General features: G+C 33.9%; 4 protein-coding genes across 4 annotated transcripts; 1 reads left to right on the forward strand and 3 right to left on the reverse strand.

Moving 5' to 3' along the window:
* Window positions 1–5,429, reverse strand: LOC122602641 (U1 small nuclear ribonucleoprotein 70 kDa). The gene is made up of 10 exons (XM_043775240.1): window positions 5,225–5,429; window positions 4,613–4,727; window positions 4,442–4,521; window positions 4,028–4,103; window positions 3,875–3,939; window positions 3,722–3,784; window positions 2,126–2,207; window positions 1,539–1,701; window positions 982–1,047; window positions 1–892 (listed from the first exon to the last, which is right to left on the reverse strand). Exons 1-10 carry the CDS (start codon window positions 5,315–5,317, stop codon window positions 292–294), a joined length of 1,404 nt encoding a protein of 467 aa, XP_043631175.1. The 5' UTR covers window positions 5,318–5,429; the 3' UTR covers window positions 1–291.
* A 2,730-nt stretch (window positions 5,430–8,159) lies between these two features.
* LOC122604035 (proline-rich receptor-like protein kinase PERK5) lies at window positions 8,160–11,946 on the reverse strand. The gene is made up of 8 exons (XM_043776925.1): window positions 11,750–11,946; window positions 10,173–11,298; window positions 9,942–10,028; window positions 9,469–9,539; window positions 9,315–9,391; window positions 9,081–9,228; window positions 8,719–8,880; window positions 8,160–8,524 (listed from the first exon to the last, which is right to left on the reverse strand). Exons 2-8 carry the CDS (start codon window positions 11,197–11,199, stop codon window positions 8,318–8,320), a joined length of 1,779 nt encoding a protein of 592 aa, XP_043632860.1. The 5' UTR covers window positions 11,200–11,298; window positions 11,750–11,946; the 3' UTR covers window positions 8,160–8,317.
* Window positions 11,947–13,830: 1,884 nt separating this feature from the next.
* LOC122604047 lies at window positions 13,831–19,402 on the reverse strand. The gene is made up of 4 exons (XM_043776941.1): window positions 19,311–19,402; window positions 16,406–16,508; window positions 15,607–16,095; window positions 13,831–15,100 (listed from the first exon to the last, which is right to left on the reverse strand). Exons 2-4 carry the CDS (start codon window positions 16,496–16,498, stop codon window positions 13,976–13,978), a joined length of 1,707 nt encoding a protein of 568 aa, XP_043632876.1. The 5' UTR covers window positions 16,499–16,508; window positions 19,311–19,402; the 3' UTR covers window positions 13,831–13,975.
* Window positions 19,403–23,021: 3,619 nt separating this feature from the next.
* On the forward strand, window positions 23,022–26,150 carry LOC122605680. Its single transcript, XM_043778633.1, has 3 exons — window positions 23,022–23,519; window positions 23,592–23,810; window positions 25,870–26,150. Exons 1-3 carry the CDS (start codon window positions 23,211–23,213, stop codon window positions 25,930–25,932), a joined length of 591 nt encoding a protein of 196 aa, XP_043634568.1. The 5' UTR covers window positions 23,022–23,210; the 3' UTR covers window positions 25,933–26,150.
* The last annotated feature ends 1,168 nt before the right edge of the window (window positions 26,151–27,318 follow it).

The raw sequence follows: 27,318 nt of genomic DNA on the forward strand, positions 1-27,318 counted from the left end.
TGCAAAAGATAATAACAATAACAATAATAATCCCCACACCCTCTTTTAAGAGGGAGATAGATTTGACTGATAGTGATCATAAACCACAAAGCAAAAAATTACAAATCTCTAAAAAACAATAGACAAGTTAACGCATTACAATTCTCTAAAAGCATGGAACATGAAAAACAATGCCAACATCCATAAAACCCGTCCGACTGTGGAGTCCAAAACAGAAAACCAGGCTGAGAGAACACAACAAAAAAAAAGGCATATCATAATTTGCAAAGTAGATATAGAGCTGGCTAAGATTTAGTAGTCACGTGAGTGTGACCTGTCGGATCGCCTATAATCTTTGTCACGTGGTTCAGCCTTCATTGGTTCATAGTCATCATCTTCCTCCATACGCAGATTATAACGATCATCATTACGCTCATGTTGATACCGCGCTACATCTTCTGGGTGATCATAGTAGTCATAACCTGCTGGTTCATGGACTGGATCAGCCCGCTTATTGTTCCCATGTTCAGTTGGATCATACCAATCCTCATCAGGATCCCCATGGTCATAGTTTTTTTGCCTATCCCCATACTTGTCTCGCTCATGTCTATCATATTCATAGTCCTTATCACGAGAACGGCCACGATCAAGGTCCATAGGTTCAGCATCGCCCTCCCGATCCTTGTCACGATGGCGGTCACGGCCACTACGATCACGACCACGATCACTACGGTCTCGGTGTCTGTCACGATCACGACCACTACGGTCTCTGTCCCTATCTGCCCTGTCTGACTTTCTGTCTCGGTGGTGCCTATCTTCCCGGTGTTCTCGGTCCCTTGGCTTATCATGAGACCGCTCACGAGACTTCTCACGTTCTCTTTCTTTTACCCTTTCACGGGATTTTTCCCTCTCCCTGAATTATCAAAAATTCAACATTGATCATAGTGGTATGAGATATAACAATACATAACATAAATATAAAACAAATATAATGGGTTTTACCTGTCTCTTTCCTCATGTACTTTTGGTTCTGCAGATCTAGGAGCCCCCCCTGATTGCTGTTGCTCTCTGAACATCATACATTATTACATTGGTGAGTAGATTAACTACCACAAGGACAAGCTATCAGAGTAAACGCAAAACAATTATTCAGTATCTTTTCCTCTTCGTTGAAGATTTAAGATGTGTTATAAGATAAATCGATCCAATCTCATAGTTCTTAATTTCCCCCTTTTAAATTCTGCCTTATTGATATCGTGATACATATCTGCAGACCGCAGTTATTTAAGTCACTGTATGATAACATACTATTCTATTTAGAAAGTTTCTATAAGTTGAGAAGTCCACATATCTGTAAGACTGTAAACCAAAATCGCGGAGAAAAGTATCCATAAAACTAATAACATCTTGAATACCTAAACACTAATATAAAGACATCCTAATTCCCCTAAAACACCAACTTCCTGCAATTATGCAGATTGGCGCTATTACACCTCCCGAAAGTCTTGATGCCTATCACATGAATGCAATTTGTATAGTAACACAATTTAGCAATTTACCTTCCGGAATACCTCTGGTTGACTTCTTCACCTCCAACCCTGGTTGTTCCAAGTCCACCGCCAAGTCTACGTGGTCGCCAATTGGGAACGGTTCTACCACGTTCAACATCCACAAGCACCCTTCTATTATCTAGCTTCCTTCCATCAGCTTGTTTATATGCAGCTATACATCATAGAACTTAATCATCAGATATATAAATAATGACATACAAAGTAGAAGTGGCAACTTCACCCAATTTCAAAATAGATGGACTGAATTGGGTTAATTATGTTTTATCTCGAACGGGGCAATATTGTTAAGTTAAAAGAACTAATCAAAAGAAAACAAATTAAAAGGTTGAAGTTATTCAATGTGTATCAAATGCATAAATTGTTTTTTAAATGGTAAAACAATAAAAATTCTTGAAAAAATAGTATTACAAAGCAATATTTAGCACTTGAAAAACTAACAAGATAACATATAAAAAAGTGTTTGTATGGGGGTGAAAATGATCAGACCTACTATAATTTTTAACAAATTGCCCTGCTCAGATATTTCACCACGTCTAATAGGAAATGATACATGGGGAAAAAAATTAAAATATAACCTTTCATATCACGTGTATGCATGTACTCTATAAAAGCGTATCCTCTCGGTTTGTTTGTATCTTTATCAGCAATCAACCGAACCTGGAATTCTCACCGGTTAGAGAAAAAGCATAAGACATAAAAAGTATCTCTTAACAAGATATAACAAAAATACGCTTGCTCCAATGTCCAATACAGCGAGTGTAGCGTCATCAAAAAAGGTTAGCAATTATAATAAAATCCTAATGCACGGCAGACAGGCACTAAGCCTCAATAGCCGTGCTCACCTTTCATTAATAAGCTCCCCAGGCAAGATGCATCGTCACCATCACTGCTAGAGTCGCAAAAAACTGTGGCCAACTTACCCTTCCCTTACCAGGGACTATTTAAAATTAAAAAATTACTAAAAATAATACTATATATAATACCAGGAAATCTTCTCAACTTCTGACACGTATTTGGTATCCTTTAAATGGGACAATAAAAATTTCAGTAGCAAGAAATGCAAATGCCGAGCTAAGAAAAGAAGGGATGAGATGCACTCCCAATATATTTTACCCAAGTGGACAGTCTCCATTTGTTGCCGGAAATTTGACCAAAAGGCATATGCATCATTGATCTGCTGAAGTCGAAAATGGTAGAAACCCAGAAATATAAAGTACCTTTTACCTTGAAACTTACTAGCTGTATGGTGGCTATATGTTACTAGAAGACCCAAAAGCCCCGATTCTTAAAATTCTGATTTTATAAGAGATACAAAAAAGGGGAAACAAAGAAATAGTCTAGCAGGGTGGGTAGGCAATGATACCTGACAAACAATTACCGAATTCAATGAACCTCCAACAAACACTATGCAGATTGCAGGGCGGGGATATAACTTCTCAGACTTACCATATCGGAGAGTAATTCTAATACTATCATCAAAATTAACAAGTTGTGCTAACCATCTAAGTGTAATTATATGGCAATAGAAAGACACACTTACAAGAATCCAAGCTCAATGAACCTCCAACAAACACTACGCAGATTGCAGGGCGGGCATATAACTTCTCAGACTTACCATATTGGAGAGTAATTCTAATACTATCATCAAAATAAACAAGTTGTGCTAACCATCTAGGTTTAATAGAAAGACACTTACAAGCATCCAAGCTCAATGTTTCAGGAATCATATGTAGCAACCAACATTCTAAAGGTGCATTATGCATGGCATTGATAACTTGTATCCATATAATACAGGCACAATAGTTTGCCGACCATATTATTGTGATCATTTAATATCCGATGTTAAACTTCACAAGTCGAAAAAAATTAACCATGCACAATCTCTAGTTGACATTTTAATGGATTGCATATCAATACAGTTTTACATACAATTCTTTCACAAAAATATGATGTTGTAACGAAAAATAGTTGCTGAAAAGTTTGTTTATGAGAGATATTTTTCATCAGAAATATTTCCAAAATAGGTTGTTTGTAATTTTAAACTCACAATTTTGAAAGGTTTTGGCAGACAACAGGACAAATATGTTGTCCACAAACCACAAAACCAAACCTCTTACCGAACAAAAGGTTATAACCTTGAGCCCCTTTTCAGGGTACTCGACAAAACCTACCCGTTTGATGGGCCCATATGCCTCAAACTCCCTTTTGATTTTGCTCTCAGTTGTCTCATAATTCTGCAATCAAACAAACAAAAGTTGGTCAAATCTTTCAACTTAAAAACAGCAAGTACAAATCATATGGATGCATAAAATTATATTACTTACAAGCCTAGCTACAAACAACGTCTTGTATGGATCTCCAGATATATTTGGGTCTGCATCCGGATGGACTGCATTAACAGCCAATATTCCAGTCATCAGTCCCTCTAATAACTATTAAATCAGAAAGAAAATCAAGACAAAAAGATGCTTTCTTACATTTCTCAAGCTCCTCGGCAGCCTTTTTTGCACCTTCTGCAAGCCGTGCTTGGTGAATCCTAGCCTTCTTTTGGCTCTGACTCCCAAAAGGATCAAGAAAAAAACATAATTGTAAAAATCATAATAAAAGCCAACAATCGGCCAATCAAATTCTGACATCATAATCATCATCCATACTAGTATTAATTAATATATAACCGTTCAAAACAAAAAAGTTACACCTTGCCTAAAAGATTGCAAATAATAACGCTTTCCAGACTTTATAAAATTACCATACAGATTTACCAAATGAAATATTAGGAAAACCATTAAAAGACTCTGGTAAATCATTTTTTCAAAATGAAACATATCAACCAAAGATAAATAAAACATTCAGATATATAGTATGCTAACTCCAATATGAAACCTTCTTACCGGTGTTTCACCCTTCTCAACTGGTGGAGCATATTCAGGATCACCTGGCTCAGCGAAGTTGCCAACGAACTGCGCCATACCTTTCAAATAAAAATAAACGAACAACCAGATCATCAAAAACGAAACTGTATCAATAACATATGAATATAACTAGCATTATATATATAATACCTGTGTATGGCAAACACTTCCTCTTCTCAGGTGGAGGCTTATACTCCAAAGGAGGTCTTGGCTCAAAAAGCTTCAAAAGATTATTCGTCAATCCCGTAGGATGACTCTGCCCAATCTGCATAACACACCATTTCCGTGCCGTGATCAGTATCCACACAAATAAATCATAGTTACATTCTTAAAAAATCAAAAAAAAAGTAACACGTCGTTTCAGCACCAAATTTTTACGAATCGTCTACCAAATTACTCACATATATAATTACTCTAAAATAAAAATCCAATGCTTACAATTTAATCTCCGCTTAACAGTAAAATTAAACTAATTCTCCCAATCAGTGACCTAATCACAATCATTAGCTAATATTAACACTAATTAAAACAAAATTCAGCTATTATAATTATAGTAATCATATCAGACACAAAATTAATTCAATAAAACCTAGGGCACAGAATAATTCTACAGTCAAACAAAAATTAAATCTAATTAACATTAGGCGTTGAAATATATAACTACAAATATAGATACAGATACATAAATTAAATCAAAAGTGATAATATTAGGCGTTTAAATATATAGATACAGATATAGATACAGATGGATAGATGCGATACCAATTTCATCTGCATAAGATTGGCGCGGTTTTGTTGTTTGGTACGCGCCTGAACGCTAACATTACGATTCAAAGCATCACCGTAATCTCCCATGATTTCCGAGATTTGATGAGAGATCAATTTGCGGCTGAATTATGGAGAGATATATTCGAGGGTTTTTGGTATTTATATATTGAATTGATTTCACGATGGGTGTGTGTGACTGTGTGTGTGTGTGTATGGATCCGGGCTAAGTCGGTTGTTGTGACAGAGTGAGAGAGTTGGAAACAAATTGCCAGTTGTTGGGCTTTTATGAATGTCAAATTAAGGCCCAAACGGTTTTTTTTTTTTTTCATTCAAAAAAAGAAAGTTTTCAAGAAAAATAAAGGTTACTAGTTAAGTAGTTAGTAACAAAATGGTGCTTAATGGACTGATTATCCTCATTTTAAATGTCTAAGGTCAACTAGTCAAAGTATTTTTTGTTTTCAAAAAATAAAGTGGACTAATTAGTAACTAGATGGTCCTTGATGGATGTTTAATTGTTTAAGGTCAACTGGTCAAATATCTATTAACTTCAACGAGCACGCTACCTGCATTATGTGGCATAAGTGATGGTGGCGGTGGTATGGTGGTGACAACTACTGGCGGTAATGACCGCAATCATTTGTGTTGGTGGCGTCGAGTTTTGTAGGTTGATGTCAATGTAATTGACGTAAAGGTGACAGTGAAAAATAATTTAGAAAAATAAAGATTTATGGTACAAATTAGTAACATAAGAGTTTAAGATGTAAATTATTTCGTTACGTTCATGTTTGTGTAATTTCTTTTAAGTTTTCCTAAAATCAAGTTCATTAAGGGCAATTGAATATCCAATTATGCAACTAGGTCAATACCCTATTTTGTTTATAAATATTTCTAAAATGAGAGGGTCTTAAATTTTTTTAAGATAGTATTGATATTGATAATGGAGAGGTCATGAGTTCAAATTGAAAATAAAAATAAAAGCTGGGGTTTCATGTTTAAGTCAAGAGGTTCTTTTTTCCGTGAAAATAAAGATGACCCTTCAATGATTCCAATTTATCGTTAAAAAAATACTTAGTGGTTGTTTATACTCCATCATTTGTAGTAACCTTTACGTTTATAGGTTTTGTATCTACTTATCTTTACTTTTTTCATATTATGTTATGTAGTGAAGATTTGGCTAAAAAAATATCTGTTTCAACATATCATATTAATGGAAAGTGTACCATACATGTACATAAGGTGAACATTTATTTATACCAATGAAGATATTCTACATAGAGCAAAGATGAGACTTACAACATTTTTGCACACGACCACAAAGTTATGTAAAGAAAATAAAGATAACTACTAAACGCTATTTCATAAAAAGATGAATAATGTGAATTGTTATTGAAGATATAAGTGGAATCAATGAAGAAAAGAAAGAAGCAGAAGTATCAGAATCAAAGATAAACACTTGTAAGATCACAAGACAAAGCATGAAGATGAAAGGGATTGTACAAAGTTGCCTTGCATTTTGCCACAAGATGTGATTAACCAAAGTCTTGCTTGAAATGTAACTTTAGATAGTTGAGGGACGAGCTATGTAAATTCTGTAACAGATTAACACTAGGCGGTTAATCCTTTTAAATAGATATTTTGTAAATTAATGGTTCAATAATAAGAAAATATCTTTTTCCCTCCAATTTATCTTCTTTCTCAATTTCTCTTATGGTATCAGAGCAACCACCGGCGATTGCCGGAATCCGCCATTAACACCGAAAAGTTTCTTCATCAAACTTGTTCTACTCATTGTCCTTTATCGTCCGATATACAAATTCCACTACCCTAAGCACTTCTGATCAAAATCCCCAAATTTTCTTTCAAAACCCTAATTTCTTGAAATCATTGAAACAACTCAATTAAATCAAAATTGAAGATGCCGATTGAAACAACAACAACAACAACAAATCAAGAATCCATTACTGATGTGGAATCTGTTCATCATCCACTTTACCTTCATCAAACTGATCATCCAGGGCTTATTTTAATCTCCAAAAAGCTGACTGGATCGGAGAATTTCAGTTCATGGAAGAGATCTATTTGGACCAAAAAACTGATCATCCCTCCAATTTCTCTTCTTTCTCAATTTCTCTTAATTATCACACATTTTGTGCATGTTTCTACACGATATTTGGACCTTTTATGCTATTATAGTCGCTTACATTAACTTTCGATACTATGTTATTGTGATTTACAGATTCATTGGACGTAGCATGAAGAAAAGCAACCAAAATGACATAAAGAAGGTCAAGTGAGGCTTAGGGATGGTTTAAGTGGAAGTTGGATGAAGAACATCAAGGTGAAAACTAAAGAAAGCAGCTGGTGTTGCACGGCTGCACCTAACCCTTCATGCGACGCACAAGTAAAGGCAGGGAACTCCATAATTGAAAAACATAAGTGCACTGCACTCCTAAAGGAGTATGACGTCCAAAAAAATGTGTGTCGCACCATCAAAGGGGTATGAGATTTGCTCGTGATTAGTGTTGGGTAATTGGGATGTATTTAGTTTGTACCTTACATAATCAAATTTGAAATTTTAATAGATATTTCTTTGAAACAGAATTAACAATCTCTACTCATTGTGTATTTCTTACAATTCTCATTAAAAATGCCTTTTTTTTATTGAATGCACCTATTACATCCTTGGCTTGTGTGTTTCACCTGTTCATAAGACTTCATTCATCCAAAAAGGAGACACGAATATAAAACCTATTCATAGATGACACACTTTCAGTAATAATAACAAATTATTTATAGTCAAAACTCACCAATCTAACATGGTTTTCTTTGAATAGCATCAAATTATCGTATTACAAAGATCAGAAAGAACCCATGGTGCCTGAATATCTTGATTCATCTACTCGCGCATGTGTAGTATACAAGCAATCATTAAATGGTTTAGACCTCGATCTGTTCTATTTACTTGGAGGAAAAATTTCCTAACTACTTTATGGTACATTAATCTCAATTTGGAAAATCAACCTCACAATGTAGCATTGACAGCCTTTTTTTTGTTCTAATCAAATTCTGAAATTTAAGTTTTAATGTTTACCTATAGGGTCCGGAACTACCCATCTCACTGCTTGAAAAGTCGTCGTCACCTGACAGTACCATCTTATTGAACTTTGCGAGATCATTGTTGTAGGCTCTTGTGTCATACGCTCTTGATTCACTTACATTTAACGTGGAGCCTTCTCTAGTTGGCTTTTCGTCCAAGCTATCTAATGATGCATTCGCTTCCAATGCTCGTACAATCTGGAATTTTTCATGACAGAATAGCGTATAAATGGGTTTGTATTTCCATTGCAATACCTATAAACTAGTAGTGAAAAAGAATATATATCCTCTTTGGTCTTAGCAATTAGCTATACATTTGGGTGGACCCATGTGGTTCCTGTAGGTCCAACCAAAGTGTATACATCCTCACACACAAGTTACAGTTAACTAACCTGGCTCATCTTAGGACGCCTCCTAGCAGAATGACGAACACCAGCTGCAGTACAAGCAGCCATTCTTACTATCTCCTCATGATCATAGTTGCCTTTCAAGCGTGGGTCCACAAGCTTGCTGTAGTCTCCATCTTCCTTTGCCTTAGCGATTAGTGGCCTAGCCTGTTTTTGAATTTCATAAAGCAAACCATTACTATTTACACTTATATATGAAATCTAGAGGTGGCAAAATGGACTAGTCAATGGGTCAGGTAAGGGTCAAAATGGGTAAAGTGAAAACCAGTCATAGTTTCTCGTTATCAGAATTGTGAAGCGTAATTAAAATATTCGAGTTTAGTAGTTGAAATAGGTTGGATACGAACCCAATCTACCAAACTGTCATCCATGTATTCATTCGTTGGATCAATAGGCCTCCTTCCTGTGAAAATCTCCAACAACATGACACTGAATGAGAAAACATCAGACTTATCTGATAGCTTTCCACTTTGAGCATACTCTGGAGCTAAATACCTATAATTGATTCAAGATAATAAAAACATTATATGCAAAACCCAACTGTGTGTGAAAAGGGTCATTATGAAGCATGAGAAACTTACCCGAAAGTTCCCATCACACGTGTTGAGACATGAGTGTCATTCGCAGATGCTAGTCTAGCCAGCCCAAAATCAGCCACCTGAGTTTGACCCATTCATAATATGCACATGTATACTTAAATGGGGACTTAAAAGCTAAAATTTCATTAATACTTGCCTTTGCTTCGTACTCGTGGTCAAGGAGAATGTTAGCAGATTTGATGTCTCGATGGATAATTCTAGGGTGGCCTGCATGTTTCAGCGAAACATTTAGACAGAGATGGCAAGATGGTCAGGTCAGACAGGTTAGATAACGGTTCAAAATGGGCCATTTGTAGTATGGGTAAAAAAAGGTTGGGCCAGGTTGACCTGTAAACACATTTATGTCCATTTCTTAAATTTTTTGAGTAATCACTAACTATGGTTACAGTGATAAAATATTATTACATTGATAATATAGATCTTCTGAATAAAGTGACTTTGGACAACTTTCAACCTTTTATCCCTTGGGTAAAGTGTTAAGTTGACTCGTTTGAGATAGCATACAATGCAGGTGATCCATTTAAAAATAAACGGGCTGAAATAGTCAGTTCTAAGATTATCAAAATAGAAGAATGTGAATAAAAGAGATTAGGTGTGCTTGGGTTGTACAATCTTCATGAAGATAAGCAAGTCCTTTAGCTGATCCAAGAGCAATACGCATTCTAGTTTGCCAATCCATAACTGCTTGAGCCTTTCCTACAAATAAAAGTTGGATTCATGATGCATTCGGACCATGCACGAATAATTCCTACAAAAACATGAAATTTTTTTTGTGTAACTTGTACTATTTTCATTTAGTATCAAGTTAAGAAAACCTACGAGTATATTTAGAAAACTCACCATGCAGATGGAACTCCAAGGTATTATTAGGAACATACTCGTACACAAGCATTCTCTGCCCGTCACTAATACAATATCCAACAAGTGAAACTAGATATCGATGGTGGACCCTACTAATGATCTCAACCTCTGCCTGAAACTCTCGTTCACCTTGCCCGCTGCCCGCTTTTAAGCTCTTTACAGCAACTTCCTGCCCATTTGGCAGCACCCCTTTGTGTACTAACCCGAATCCTCCTTGGCCCAAAAGATTGTATTGGGCGAACCCTCCAGTGGCAGTTGCTAGATCATCATAGGAGAACTGGCTCTGGCTAAGTGCTAGTGGCATGTTTGGGGATGCCACTGGTATACTAGGCCCGGATGAGTCATTACTTGCCTGCATTGCTGATGGATGTCCCCAACCGCCGTCACCATTGACCCTGACCACGTGGTCTGGTTTACCATTGTAGTATGGACCTCCTGCACCTACACCGAGGTTTTCTTCATGAATATAGTAAGGTTTTTTCTTCTTCCTATTGCATAGAACACAAACCATAACAAGAGCAAGAAACACCAAAATGCCAGCAGCTATTCCGCCAATGATTATAGGGATATCACTTCCACTAGAACTTGATATCGAGTCTGAGTCAGTTGGTGATTTTGAGGCTGATTTTCGGCTTGATGAGTTGGGTAACTTGTTGGCAGGACCTGGTGCTGTTTTGTTAGAAGCATTGCCCTGGGTTGGTATAATGTTAGGAGGGATGGGGGTGGGTGGTGTTCCTGATGGTAAGTCTTGTGTTGGGGTTGTGTTGGGTGGCGGTGGAGCAGAGGCGACAGGCGTCTCTTCTTCTTTAGGCGGTGGGAAGAAATCAGAAGGGGAAGGTGGTGGCAATACTTTAGGAGGTGGAGAGGCGGGCGGTGGTCTAGAAGGAGAAGGTGGAGGTGGTGAAGGACTTGAAGGTGGTGGAGGTGAAGTATCAGAAGATGGTGAGGAGTCGGTACTTGGAGATGGGGTTTCGGGGGCCAGAGCAGCCTCTGGGGCCGAATCCATATGTCAGGATGCACTTATTCCGGCCCTCGGAACTAGAAGCAGTTGGCTCGTGAAATCAAATATTCATCTATATATGCTTGTCACAACAGATTGCCAGTCCTGTAACCAATATAGCAACAAACATATCTAAATTTCTTCTTTTGCCACCTTAATGCAAATCTAGTCAAATATTCATACAACCTCAGCAATATATGTATCATATACCATTTTTCCATTTGTATCGACATTAAAAGAGATAAGGAATCCGTATTTCTCTCATTACACAGATTGAGACATAGGATTCCCCTATTTGTCATCATGATCAAATTCAAGCTCAATGAATTGTAAATTGAACAAAAAGGAATAAAATAAGCATATGCAAAAGTTACACATTTGACATTATAGAAAACTAATGTAATTCAAGATAACATAAGTTTTAAGTCCTATGTTCTTTTGACATAAAAATCTGCCTACAAAGAATCTAAGACTTTTTCCAAATAGAATCTGTTAATCTGCTTATTATTAGACAAAATTTCAGGATCACGAATCGATAAAAGAAAGATTTGTTTACCTGAATGGAAAATATCGAAAAAAGCTCAAAAAGGGGAAGAGAGAAAGAGAGAGAGAAAACATTGGATTTTTTGCCCAACATATTAGAAAAGCTAATGGTGTCTTTCCCCCTGTTGTTATCTTCCTACAAAGATGGGAGATTTTGCACACCAACAGTGGTAGCCCTGTTAGTTGGAAATTGCCCAACATTTGTCATTTTTAGATCTCATAATTAAAGGAAAAGTTAAACATTACAAAAAGCTAAGAATCTTAAGGAAACATGTTACTTGATACAGTACATTAATACTAAAGAGATGGCGGTTTCAACTGATTAATGGGATTTGGGTTATGCTTCGACTTTAATGCGTCAAATGGGTAAAACTGATAAATAAATGTTGAAAATGGAAATGAAGTTACATCAAGCTAAAGCCAAGAAAGTGTAAGGATTGAATCTCAATACAGATAAATTTAAATGACAGTAAGTTGTTCTGCAAAACGTTTATATATATAGTATATTTCTTGTTGAATCAACTAAAATTGATAAATGAATACATGGAAAGAAGGTTAGACTAGACTAGATCGTGTGCTAATATACAATGACTACAATATATAGCACGGTTTTGAGCACGTCTAATTAGGGATGTGCACGGTTTGATTTAAACCGGCTAAACCGTTTAAACTGAAGTAACTGAATGGATTGGTCGGTTTAAAATCAAAAAATTAAACCGTCGGTTTGCCTTTTTAATAAACCGATCTTATGGTTTGGTTCGTGGTTTTAGACTTTTATCAAACCGGTTTAACCAAACCAGACCATTTAATTATATCAATGGTATGTTTATTTTTTTTATATATATATTATATATATGTGTGTATATGTTCATGTATATATTAATATTCAATATCATAATTATAAATAACAAATTATTAGCTGGTATAAAGTTGGACATATTCAATATCTAGATTAAAATTTTTTAAAGATACGATCCCTAAATCATCAAGCTAATTAATATTTATATTTTTCAAAATACTTTGTGTTTCATTTTAAGTATGAGTGAAACTTTTGCAATTTGGTATCACTAAAAGCTTTTATATATGAACGTCAAAAGTATGATAACCGTTTAACCGGACCAAACCAAACCGGTTAATTGGTTTTGGTTGGTTTGATTTGACATAACAATTTGGACGGATTGGTTTGAAAATATGTTAAACCGTTTACATTGGTTTGGTTGAGATTTTTAGCAAAAACCGGCCAAACCGGATCACGCACATCCCTACGTCTAATATAGTTATACGAAATTGGTGACCTTTGCATACAATCATACATTCATACATCCCTTTCAACTGCCCAAATGACAAATTTTGATCTTTGTTACAAAAGATAATTCTGAATCGGTGTTTCATTCCTTGAAATCCAGATTAAACGCCGAGTGCAATAAGGTCCTGCTATTGTCAAGAATATTTGAACAAATTGGTGAAAGTAGCTAACCAATTTTAGGATCTTGCAAAGCTTACTGATTTTAGTTAAACAAAGTTCATGGAACTCATACTTTCCATGTTTGTAAGTATAATATAATGTTTATAGAAGCTGGTTCAATTAGAACTATATAACGTAGTAATCTCCTAATAGAAAGGGCTTAATTAAAAATTCATGGGTCATTTTCTAAGAAGACTCCAAAAGCTTATAGCACCATTTCCTGTCCACAATTTCAGGTAGGATCAAGTTCACCAACAAGAATGAACACAACAAGCGAACAACCATATCAGTGGTTGCGTTAAACACCAGAAGCGACATCAAAGTACTCATCAAAATGCATCCAGTAGAGGTGCCATATGGCTAAGTCGGGTAATGTTCAGGTTGAAAAGCATGGGTGAAAAAGGACAGGGAGAAACTACTAGTCACATTTGATGCAAATTAGTTTAAAGATATCAACTGACAAAAGAAATTCACACAGGGCAATCTGACCTGACCAGTTATAAAAATTGGTCTACTTGACCCAAAACCCACGTACTGGGCCACGTGAATAAACGTATAATATCCAGTTATATCACTGTATTAGTGCATTTGAAACGGCCTACAACATCAAAAATTCAAAAGAACAAGAATAAACGTCTCAAAGATATCCAGTGATTCACAAGAAAAAGTATATGTATCTACATACCACAGACCTCATAGAGGCAAAACCATCCCTCTAATTAGTCTACCTAAAAGTTTGTTAACAAAAAAACAAAAAAGATGGACTTATAGTATCTAGGCATTTAGATTGGCAAGGCTGTTGACATAGGCAAACAGGTTTTTCGAGCCCAGAAGAAAGCACGGCCCTTGAGTTCTTTGATCTTTCACACGGTGGACATAGAGATATTTCCGCCCTCCAGAGTTCTCGACAATGACACCCACCACAGCATCATCAGATGAATTAGGAACAACACTGCAATTCAGTAACTCACCATCTTCAATGTCACCAAGAGAAACTTTAATATACATCGTCTTTCTCAATGACATCACACTGCCACCATAAACATCCAATATGCATGATCTCATGGGATGATGATAGTGAGCATTGACATAGCAAATCTCTCCAAAGATCTTCACTAATCCACCACCTCCAACAAAAGGGAGTTTTTGAACTCCATAGATCTCGTTTTTCAAATCAAAGGCCAATAACTCGCAACCCAAAGTTTCCCAATAAACAATGCCATCTACAAATATCCCACCACCTTTTACATCTGACTGGTCCAAATCCACACATACCATGTCAGACACCTTCCAAGATTGTGTTACCGAATCATACATGTCAAAATACACAATTGGCCCTTGAAGAGGATCAGGAAGAGAGAATGCGCATAGAACTTGATAACATGGCCCAAAGTTCAGAGAAGAAGGTTCAAATGCAAGCACAATTCTTGGTTCTTCTCCATGGTAGTAACTAGAATCTGGAAGTCTGGTCCACTGCTTAGTAGCGGGATTACACACATAATACGCTTTATCACCGTAAACAGCTTGGCAAAGGAGCAATCCGTTGCAAGAGCTTCTGATGGTAACTTCCACCGGAAAGAAACTTAGAGAAGGGTGAGGAACGCCATAAGCAGGATTACTGGATGAGATGAAGCGAATAGGACAATCATCTTGAAAGAAACCAGAAGTTTTTCTGAAGTACTGGCTTTGCAAATGTGCAAAGAACGGGCTGGATATCCACCTGTTCCATTCCTTACACACGAGCCGGGACCTGGCTAAAGATTTGGCAGGAAGATAACGGGTGATGTGGTTCTTTGCCACGTCTCTTATGTCTTGTTTCAGCATTAAATGAGCAGGGAACTCATTAAAGTCAATGTTTGAGTTATCATAAATCATGTCCATTAAGCTGCGCTTTCTACCCTGTGATTTAAAAATGTGTAAGCGATATAAGAAACAATTAGAGATGAGAATAAAACTTCATGTTTCAGGAGAATAATTCACATATAAAGAGTTATTAATGTAAGATATTCTTAGTTTTAAGATTGTATTTAGCATAAATTGCTCTGTTTTAAGATATTCTTAGTTATTAATGTAAGATTGTATTTAGGGAAGGCATGGGAGAACAAGTCAACTAAATTGAAACTAATACAAATTTTTTTAGGCGAATTACACGATTCTAACATCCATACGAATATTTAACATAATAAATGCAATTCGATCCATAAAAAAATATTCCTGAGAGGTTACTGCCCTAGCCTATTCTGTAGCAGTTAGATAAATTTTTTAAACAATTTTATGGATAGGTTAAAGGCTTACAACCCCAAAAGTAGCACACATTATTGAGTATTGACGTACAGGTTATTTCACAATATTGTGACAATCAGTAAAACAAAAGATTTAGCGAAAAAGATGAAAAAAGCTTGTACCTTATTGATTTTTATAGTATTTGGTTGGACAAATGGGACAAGAGCGTTTTCTATATCACGGTCCTGCATTTCCTCATCTTCAGTGGAATCAATATCAATCTCTGCTCCACCCACTTCTTTTACTACAGGGTCGCAATCAGTTGCGCTTTTTAAATCCTTTTCACTTTCTTCCTCTTTAATAGGATCATAATCACTTGCATCTTTGAATCCCACATCCACCTTTTCTACTTCTTTCGCAGGAACAGAATCCGCTTCTTTTGGAGCATCAGAACTGCTTGCACCTTTGAACTCCACATCTCCTTTCGCTTCTCGTTTTGCAGCATCAGAACAGTTTCCAGTCTTGAATTCCATGTCTTCCAGATCAGAATAAAAAGTGGCAATTTCCTTCAAAGGGTTTTTGTCAGAATCAGTTTTACTATCTAACTCCTCTGTATCTAAAACAAGTGTTTCAGACACTTCAGAACAAAGAAAGTCATACGATCCGTCAGACTGAAACAACAGAAACAAACAAACAGATAATCAGTCCTATTTCAATAATCTGCAGATTCCTTCTAAAAGATCATATTAGTACCAAAACATCATCTAAATATAACACGTATAATTCATTCTTGGCGAATCACATAAAGTAACTAACATTAAATCAAGTCAACCAAAAGTATTAACAAATCTGTTAAAACCAAAAAACTATAAATTAACAACAATACAAACACGCATCAAAATAACCATTAATTACTTACTTACCATGTCATAATAACAAGAATCAAAATATGAAAAAATAAAATAAAAAATATCATCATACCATGTTGTGATTGTCTTTATCACTAGCATAGTCATCGCTATTGACTAATTCAAAAGATCCATCGTCACTATGAACTTCCTCTTCGCTTTCCATCGTTTTAGACCTATATATTTCAACTTATAATTAGCCTCTCGCTTCTTATAATTAATCTCAATCGCACACACAAAGTCCCAAACACATTATATATATATATATATACACACACATTGATGTATTAAACAAAAAAATCAAGTAGCAAAAATATAAAAATAAAGTTAACAAAAAAGTCAAGATGAATGTGATATATATATATATATGATATCAGAATCAAGAATTTTAGAGTTAGTTAATTACTTTTTTTAGGGAAAAATAAAAGAAATCAATTTCATGCAAAGTTAACGAATTGAATATATATATATAGTATATATATAGAGTATATATATATATCAGAATCAAGAATTTAAAAGTTATTTAAATTACTTCATTTTTGGGGGTAAAGAACACAATGATTAGTTTGAAAATCAATAAACAAGAAAACCCTAGAAATCGATTTAATGGATAATGATGATCACGTACGGAAAGTTAACTAATTGAAAAAGGGTTGATCTATCAACAACTTACATGATTAGAGAATGATGATGATGATGATCAAAATCAAAAGCTTTTATAAACTGTATATATTATTATTATATATGTATATGTATATGTATGTGTGTGTGTGATGGGAGTATTTTCTTAGCGTGTTCCGGGAATTTGAATTGCATGTAACATGGAGAAGAAAGTATGTGGGTGTGTGTGTAAATTCATTCAAAAGATATTTATGCTTAAAAGACTTTTTTATGGGGTATACATGAAGCCGAAGTCAACAAGTCAAAGTAAGTTTTTGTCACACTTTTGAAGTGATCTACACGCAAACATTTAGCTAAAATATTTGTTAGATTTTACTTTGTGTACATATAGAACTGATCTACTAAGATTTTTAAAGGAAATAATAATTAATTAACGAGAGTTTGGAAATATTTTTTATCCTATGAACGGATATACACACATTTTTATATATTTAAATTAAATTCAAAAAATCATAATGCATATAAATTACTTTTATAGAATAGATATTATAATAAGATTTGAAGTGAATATTAATTAACTAATTAATAAATTAATAAGAGTTTCTTCAAAAATATATTTCTCAAAACCCGAAAACAATATTTTTAACTTTTTTAATTCCAGAAAGAATATGGTTATCTTTTCCAATATAGAAAGTACAATAATGTAATTTTATGTGTCCCCAGACACGTATTAGAAAACCCATTTTTTGATATTTAAATTCAAAAATCATAAGGTGCAAATAAATTATATTGATAGACTGGATATATTCTATATATTTTTTTTATAGATATATACTATAATATATCCTATATTTCTATCTATATTATAATGATCAAATTTCCAAAACGTAATCGCTATGTAAGTAATTAATATATCTCAAATTAATCTTACTAAACAAGAGAAAATATGAGATATAATATGGAACAAATAAAACAATGGAGATTAACATCAAACAAATCTATCTGATCTAATATCTATACTAGATAATCCGGCTTTCAACATCTGGGAAACTTTATAATCAGATTAATGAAAAAAACATATTATCTGGGATGAATTTGAAAACTTATAACTTGGCCCAAGCAAAAAAATAGTAACCCGAAACTCAATTAAATCGACGAAATAACACCTTTGGCCATATGATCAGTTGATCACACACAAGATAATGAAGAAAAGTAGACAAAAAATTAAAGTTGTTAAAAAAGCAAATTAGTGCGCTGTTAAAAAAAATAAATAACAAGTTAATGCAGTGTACATCCAATCACAGACCAAAACAATGACTCAACAGAACAAAACTTTTTCCATAGAGTACAAATATGTACCACTAAAATAACCGTGGATCTTAATCACTAAGAAATGACCAAGTAACTTACAAGAAATTTCCTTCAAACTATCACATTTCCACATTGCCGGTCCTACATACAAACATATTTTGCTATTCCAAAGGTACCCATCCTTTTAGTATGTACATTTTGTACATTGTATTTTCTTTTTCCAAATAAAAAGTCATTCATAAATTTAAACTTAATACTTAAATCTTAATAAGATACAAGCCTCATTTTCTCAAAATAGTGTTACACATACTGTCAATATATTTCAATGAACTTTAGACCAATCACACTAACATTCCTTTTATTATAAAATATCTGACAACACAACACGTTTATAGAAAAAATATAAAAGTATTTCATAGCGAAAAACATCATTTGACGAATATATATGAATACACCGATTTTGTATCACAAAGCTATATATACATAAAAACTCCACATTTTAATAAAATTCGTCATGTATGATATATCTGGCCCAAAATTCGACCAACATTTTATTAAACAAACTTGTTTTCAATTCCAAAATCACATGTACATACATAAAACTTCACATTCGAGTTAGTAAACATATAGCTTACAACTTTAAAAACTCTAAAGTTTAAACATATTTCGCATGTACCATAGATTTGGGGACTAACTATATACAGATCCGTCACATATCCGACCCAAAAACCTGCCCCATATCCGCCACCCACCCCACCATAAGCCCATAACCACATATCCAGCCCGGTTAATTAAATTAAAAACGGGTCGGATCTTTTCTACTAACCCGTTTTCCATTTTGTGTTTTATTGAACAACCGCTTTCTTGTATTGCAAGCGTTAAATTCACGTAAAATATACATACATTTTACACAAAATCATATATAGTTTGTATTATATATGACCCTCACAAATTGATCACAAATTGATTCAATATATAAATATAAATATAATTTAAAACATAACAAATCAAAATTCTTATATTGCAAAAGTTAAAATTATATATACCTTATATTGCAAAATAAAAGAAAATTTGATCACCTTCTTCACACATTCCAGTGATATTACTATTAATTTTGTTTTGCTATGAATTTATTTTGGGGTCTCTTAAAAAATGTGAATTGGGTTTGATTTTGATTATAACAGAATGAAGTATTTGCTTCCTATTATTGCGTACGTATATAATCCACGTTTATGATTGTTCTAAAATAAAAAAAAAATTCCACGTTTATGACTCTTTAAAAATAATCCACATTTATTACTTTTTATAAATATAATCCTCAAAATTTTTGAAACATCTACTTATGTATTTATCTTATATAAAATTTTTCCGGAGAGGTAGACCTTTCACCTCCATTCAGTCCATTGAACCACGAAATCAAAGATCATAATCGATTTATTTATTTCATTTTATTGTTGGCAGAGCAATAAATAGATACCTCGTAGTAGTTTATTTCTTTTTTACTCTTCTTATTCTATAAATTAATAAGTCGACTTAGTAATTCCTAGCATATATATATATATATATATATCTAACTTAATTGAACAAGTATATATAATTATAACACGACATCGATCAACATTCTCTCCTATATAACTAAATAGATTGACAAGTAACGTTAATTGAAAAACTTACAAAGATGCACACACTAAAAAAAATCAAACTAAATCAAACAAATAATAGAAAACATATATATATAACCTACAACAATGAAGTATTTAAACTTGTATTCGACATACAACAAATAGGCCAATTAAAACAAAGTAGGACAACAGAAAAGCTCAATTAAAACATTAAGTGTTTATAATGTGTAAGTGAGTAAAAGTGACTATCCGTATACTATCAGATTTCTATCATACACCACCATTCAGTTAAGAATTCATCAATAGACCAAAAAAGTTAATATATAGTAAAGTTGAAAGCTTTATACTATCCTCATCGGTGATTTAAAGTTTAGGATCATCTAATATAATATTATTAAAAATGAATTGGTCGTTGACGGTTTCATGCCACATTTCTATTCTTAAATGGCTCATATAATAATGTGTTAAAATAAATAAAACTCCTCCATTAAGAAAGTGACACATTTCATCATTTACGTGACGATCTCGTAAATGAAGCTAGATTGTGAGGAAGATCCTCTCTCCTATTAGTTTTTAATATTTTAATTGACAATCCATAAAAAGGTTTACTGATAAAGATAGCCTTAGTAATATATGACCAAAAAAAAAACTGATAATGTATAAATCATCACTCATTATGCATACTCTTCATCAATGAATAGAGAAAAAAGAGAGATTAGAATTACCTTTAATTAATCAAGTCAAGATTGCAAATAAATGAACGTCGAAACAAGCTTGTACGTAAAAGCGGCGTGCTGTCTTGTATTCTTTTAGGGTCTTCGTGTTTTGTGTATCTATCTTTGTTTTTTGCTATTTTATTTTAGCAATAGTTAGAAGTTAGAAGAATAACAATATATATACATGATGGCCAATAAATTCGGTTGGATCACAACCGAACAAGTCGTGACCCCTATATGACTCTGATTTCTTTCAATTGGGAATATATTCTACGTCCATATATATTCTTAAATTAAAATTAAAATAAGATATATACTCAACTACTATTTTTGGCATCTAACAGTGTTGATAAATAACAAATTAACGATGGGAAAAGATTATTGATTAATTAATGACATATATTCGTAGTTTAGCCAATGGGAAAGTGCCAAGTGGATTGATGTAGCTATGCTAAACATTGGCGGCCAAGGAACATTTCCTATCCAAGTCACGACTTTTGGGGTATGTTATTGAGTTTTGTTTTAAAAGGAAAGGAAAAGATTGTAAAGGATTTTAAAAATATTTGGGTTTTTGAGTTTTATTTAAGGGAAGAAGAGAAAAGAAGGGAAAAGATTTGGAAGGAGAATTCTATAGAATTTGTTAAAAATATTTTCCTCCCACTTTTGGGATGATTTGGAAGGAAGGAAACTCTACCCCTTCTCTTCCATTCATCCCTCTTCTCTTCTTTCCCCTCCCTTTACATATAAACTCAAGAACACAAGCTTGGTAACCAAACATTAATTTGATTGGAGACCAATTAGTAACAAATTAACATTACCATTTAACATTAATTAATGTTAACAATTAACAATGACACACATTTTATGGAAAAAAACTGAAAACTCTAAACAGGTATTAAAAAAAAAGAAAATGTTAAACAAAGCTCATAGGGTTTCACTTACAAAAAATTATACATTTTTATATTAAAAGCTCACCCCTGGATTTTATAATAAGTGTACAACTAATTAATGCACATTAACAAAGAACCTTTAGGACTTTATTTAACAAAACCGTAAAAAAAAAAGAAAAAAAAATGTATGGCGGTTGATCCAAAAAGATTTTTATCATAATATTGAGTATTGACTTTCCACTTGTCATTTGAAAATATTGAGTATTTTACCACATAAGAGTTGCCAAAGAGATTAAGAAAGAATTTAATTAAGGTAATAGACAATAACCATATCAATACTAGCATGATACCGGTGGCGTCGACGCCAATTTGGTGGTTGAAGCCACTGGTATTAGTGGCGACGACTGTTGGTGTTGATGACGACGTCAAGTGATTTAGATAATTAACGTAAAATTATTGTTGGAGAAATTAAAAGTTTTTCTAACCATAAGAAACCAAAACAATGACTAAGCCAAAATCAATCCACAATTCAATGTTACACATGATGATCAAAGTTTTGTATTCCATGTCAATTTTCATGTGTTTACAAGTGATTTAAGTGTCTAAAACAAGCTGGAAAAAAAGCCAATAACTTATAACTAATTTAACTATGTAAACAATCTTTTCTTTTAAATACAATGAGACAGTACTAGAAATAAATTTTACTTTCTGATGCCCCACAAAATGAGCCCGAGATGAAAGTTGAGATTGTTTTTTTTAGAGTTAACTCTAGTTTTTACAAATGCAAAACCTTAAAATAATTAGTCACTTATTGTTTGTTCATGTCATTTTTGTTGAACCCGAACCCGAACTAAACCCCCAAGCAGGTTATTGGTCAACGGGATCAAAACCGAGTTTGATCATACTTGAACTGGTTTCTAATCGGTTTTTGGTTAACGTGGACCTTTTTTACTTTTTTTGTTTTTTTTACCTAGTCTTAAAATAGGGTTTCTAAACGGAGTTTTTTATAACCCAAGCTGGTCTTGATCAAATTCAAGTTTGACCCGTAAAAAGTCGTTTTCTTTTTAACCAGTTTTTTCAAAAACCGTGTTTTTTGTCACTCATTCGAAACACTATGGGTATGTTTGGCACAAAAGCTTGGAGCTGGGGTTGTAGTTAAGGGCTTGGGGCTGGAGCTTGAGGTTCGGGCTAGGGGCTGGGGTTTTTTTTTCAACTCTCTTCCTACGAGCTTTTATTTTAAAGACCTTTTGGGGCTTTTAGGAGTTTTTTGAAGCTGGGGCTTTTGATTTCTTATGTTTTACCAAACAGGGCTATAATTTTCAAAGGAGCTTATTTTTAAAAGCTAAGGCTTTTAAGCCTTTAAAAGCCCCTAAAAACCCCTTGTCAAACAGACTTATATCTTTGGGCTTTTGAAAACATCTATTCCTTTGGGCCAAGCATCCCAAGTTCCCAACCACCACTTCATGGTTACCACTATCAGTCTATGACAGATAAATTCCATACAAATCCTGAACCCACTTTTCTTTTTTGAACATTGAACCCACTTTTAATCTGATCGACAATGGCAACCAAGAACAATAATCAAATCATCATTTCAAAAACCTCAAATTAATCACATCACATCACAGTATCACACTTATACCAAATAAACCTCTAATTTTTACATCAAACATAATAATAATAATAATCACTTCCATAAAACATAAAATTTATTTAAAATGAGAGATGATGATCCCTTACCAGTATCAATAACACCTAATAATAATACACCTATACATACATCTTCATCTTCATCATCTGTATCTATATCTATATCTAACAATATTAACAAAAAAGAAACTCCAGATTCAACCATTTTCAAAAAGAACAGTTACAAATTCTACGCATTTTCCGCCATTATCCTCCTTGCATTCTGGTCAATCTTCACCGGCACCGTCACTCTCCGTCTCTCCGTCGGCAACCTCAACCGGCTATCCGATGACATCGCCGGCGGTGGAGCTCCTGTTTATGACGATTTTGATGTGCTTGTGAGTTTTCATAACCCTAAATGTGTGGTTTTCTTATATATATATGTATTGATGATTTGAATGATTGGATAGGAAATTGAGGAGAGAGAGAAGGTTGTGAAGCATATGTGGGATGTATACATTAACAGCCATAGGATGAAATTACCGCGATTTTGGCAGGAAGCGTTTGTGGCTGCTTATGAGGATTTAGCTAGTGATGTGGTTCAAGTTAGAGAAGCTGCGATTTCCGAGATTGCTAAGATGTCGTTGAGCTCGATTATTGGTGTTGATCCTCCTCCTGTTAAATCTACGGTGAGTCTTGCGTCACTTAAAGCCGTTGTAGATTACTTGTTGTTTACTTTGGCATTGTTGTAGAAATGTGACATTAGAAAGGATTATACTTTAGTTTTGTGTTATAATTTCCTTTAGGGAAGAATATCTTTGCGGAGTAGAAATAGAGGTAACTTTCAGACTTAACTGGGTGGTAGGATTCATATACTTTAGAGACTTGAGACGTTATTGACTCATACGTATTGAACTTGGAGCAAGAACTTGGATTAACCATAAGATTATCTATTATCTATAGTGATCAAGTATTGTTCTTTATTAAGGCTTCCATGTATTGACTTGCTTTTATGCAAACACGCATGCCTCTGCCTTTTTTGTAAATTACCACACTAAGTTGACCATTGTATAGTAACTGTTTTACTACAGATATCTGTTTGTAACTATTGTTATTGCTCATAAATTGATATTTTCCGTAAACACAAAATTCAAAAATAACTGTTGATTAAGCAGAGGTAGACTGATGGTGTGTCAATGTTAACATATGTCGCAACAATACATACTTACTTAAAACAACTAATTTACAAACCTGTTGTGTAATGAAATGTAGCCATTGTTAGCTGACCATAAAGTAGTTTTCTTAACTACCCTTCTATTAGAAATTAAAAAATGGCAACAAATTAGGCTAAGAGTCTCCTAAAGCTGTTGACAGTCCCAAAAGTAGTTTGCTAGCCTGCTTAAGTCTTAACCACTAGTTGGATACATGAATGCACCACCTCTCTGCCTTTCTAGCTTATGTTAAACTTTGGATCACGCTAGGCCAATGATACCGCATTTAGTTCAGGAATTCTCTTTTTAAATGATGATATAATAATAATAATGAAGTAAAAATAGTTGGGCAAGAGCTCTCCAAGGATGGAACTGCAGACTTCATCAATTATCAATACGAAAGTGATAACCCAACGCCATTTGGGAAAATCCGGATTGCTCTCTTCGAGTTGGTTTGCCTAATTGCCTCATGTTTAATATAAAGTATTTTGTAATTTAGGAAAAGAAAGTAAGTTTGGAGACTCGATTCACCTAGCCATAACCAAACATCACAAACCAGCCTGCCAGAGAGAAACTCCATACATTTTCCAAAGCTACCGTTCATGGATTCGCATCAATTGCTTGTGTATATGAATATGAATACATTGATAATGATAATATATGCGTTTAGGTTTTATGCTGTTGAAACTTAACTTACACTTCAGATCCAGTTCAATATTTAGGATAGAGGTCAAGCTTTTCAGTTGCTTAATGGTGCATATCTGTGCAGCTAATTTTGAGCCAATTGATGGTAGGTCAGTTGGTAAAGTAACTAAGTATGTATTTATGTGATAATGCTAGAGATGGCAGGTTCCATTATTAGACTGTTAGGGGTATTTTTTTTTTTAATCTCAAATGGATTTAAAAATTTTTTTAGTTAAAATGGTAAAGGGTCCAATTAACCGAAGATGTTGCAGCTTGAAGATAAAGAAAGGCTATCTTTAATGCAATCTTCTTAATTTTTTTACTCATAGAATTAGATTATCTTAATAATATTGTTTTTATTAGTAATTTTATTAGTTTAATTGTTTACAAAAACATAAACTGGACACAAGTCGTTCTATTACCCCATCTGTCCGACCTACCAATTTATCTGAATGTAGATAAGACATATTTTGTTTAGACCAACCAAAGAGAACATAATTAAGCAAATAGTTTCATATCATGGGCTCGTGGAGAGGGAGTAGGACAAGTCATGGAGATGAAGGCATTTTTCTACATCACGTTGATATTATAGAATTTATTCCAATTGCTAAATTTTCTCCTCTTGAATCTTGATGTATAATATATCCATATGCATAAAGCTTTGATTATTTATATTTCTAACTATAACACTATTGAGGCTGAGTGATGCTTACTAATCTGAACCTCCTTAGATGGAGGATCTTTTTTTTTTTAAAAAAAAAATAAATAAATTTGTTGATAGACAATTTGTTGCAAGTATATAGTATAGATTATAAATGAATCCTCATGTTATTTGTTTTCATGCTTGGAACAGAATTTGCAAGAACTGAGCTTAAGGCACGCAGAGCAGAACAAGATTGGGCTTCCATTGAAGTAGTCTATAACTTGAAGAAAACCGATGATTATATCCAAGAGTGTATCACCATTCTTTTATACAGGTTGAATCTACTCCTTAAATTTCTTTTGTTGTTTTGTAGTTTGTAAAAGGCAGGTTTTAGAATTTATACCACTGTTTCATATGTTCTTTACACGAAAGATATTGACGCTTTTCAATTGTATTTATTTATTTTGGAAATAGATTTACATATTTACTTCCATCATGGATCTGTTTATTTTATACCAATGAAACGAAGAAAAGATTCAAAGAACCTGTCGCTTACTAATAGTACATTGCTTTCCATTAGTTTCCACAAGTCCAGATTCAAGTTACTGTGTTGTCCTTGGCTGTTACCATCCTACCCCTACACTTTTGATCTTCTTGTGACTGCCTTGAACATGCACAAAGTTGAAATTGACATTATTGCACTGGTGTCCCGATTATTTTATATTTGAGCTTTAGTCAACTACTCTTAAAATCTTTCTCAAAGAGCTTGATGTCGCCCAGTGGGTGTATCACATTTTGATTTAACACTCGACTTTAATGCAAGGATCTCTGAGGTCTGAACGACTGAGCTACACACCCAAGTTATAGGCCCAGGCTGGCTGAGTCAATCATGTATACTCCTATCTATTACCAATAACAAACCCTAAACCCTAAGCCCAGTGGGTGTATCACATTTTGATTTAACACTCGACTTTAATGCAAGGATCTCTGAAGTCTGAACGACTGAGCTACACACCCAAATTATAGGCCCAGGCTGGCTGAGTCAATCATGTATACTCCTATCTATTACCAATAACAAATCTAGAACGCAATTTTGGCTTGAAAAGATTACCACAAACGAATAAGTAACACATACCTATAACCTGTAACTAGTTGAGAGTTAAATGTAAAGAATGCACTACTTTTTTACCCTGCAAATTGTGCAATACATGGTTGATTGTTTAGTATTGGGATCAAATAACACATATCATTTAAGAGCGTACTGAAGTAATTACCCAAAGTAAGGGGGAGGGAGTGTAAGGTTTCAACCTTTTCATCTCCTTTTAACTATCCAATCAAATTACTCCATTTCATTTTAACCCTCCAACCCTTTTTTCAACCTTTTTTAGTGGCAACCGAAACTCCCAATTTTTTTTTTTTTTCACATTTTAATAATTCATTCTTAACATTTATAAACTTTATATAATTAACCTTTTTTAATTTATATCTTTTATTAATAACAAAACGCATTACATAACACTTAAAACACATTACATTTTAAAAGTAAAACATTACATAATTAAAAAAAAGTTTATATTATGCAAAAAAAAAAAAAACAAACCAAAAAAACAAAAACGTTCCTAGCATAATTGAACAACAAAAAACAAAAATGACTTATTA

Source organism: Erigeron canadensis, chromosome 6 (genome assembly GCF_010389155.1).
Source record: "Erigeron canadensis isolate Cc75 chromosome 6, C_canadensis_v1, whole genome shotgun sequence".
In the NCBI taxonomy this organism is placed as follows: Eukaryota; Viridiplantae; Streptophyta; class Magnoliopsida; order Asterales; family Asteraceae; genus Erigeron; species Erigeron canadensis.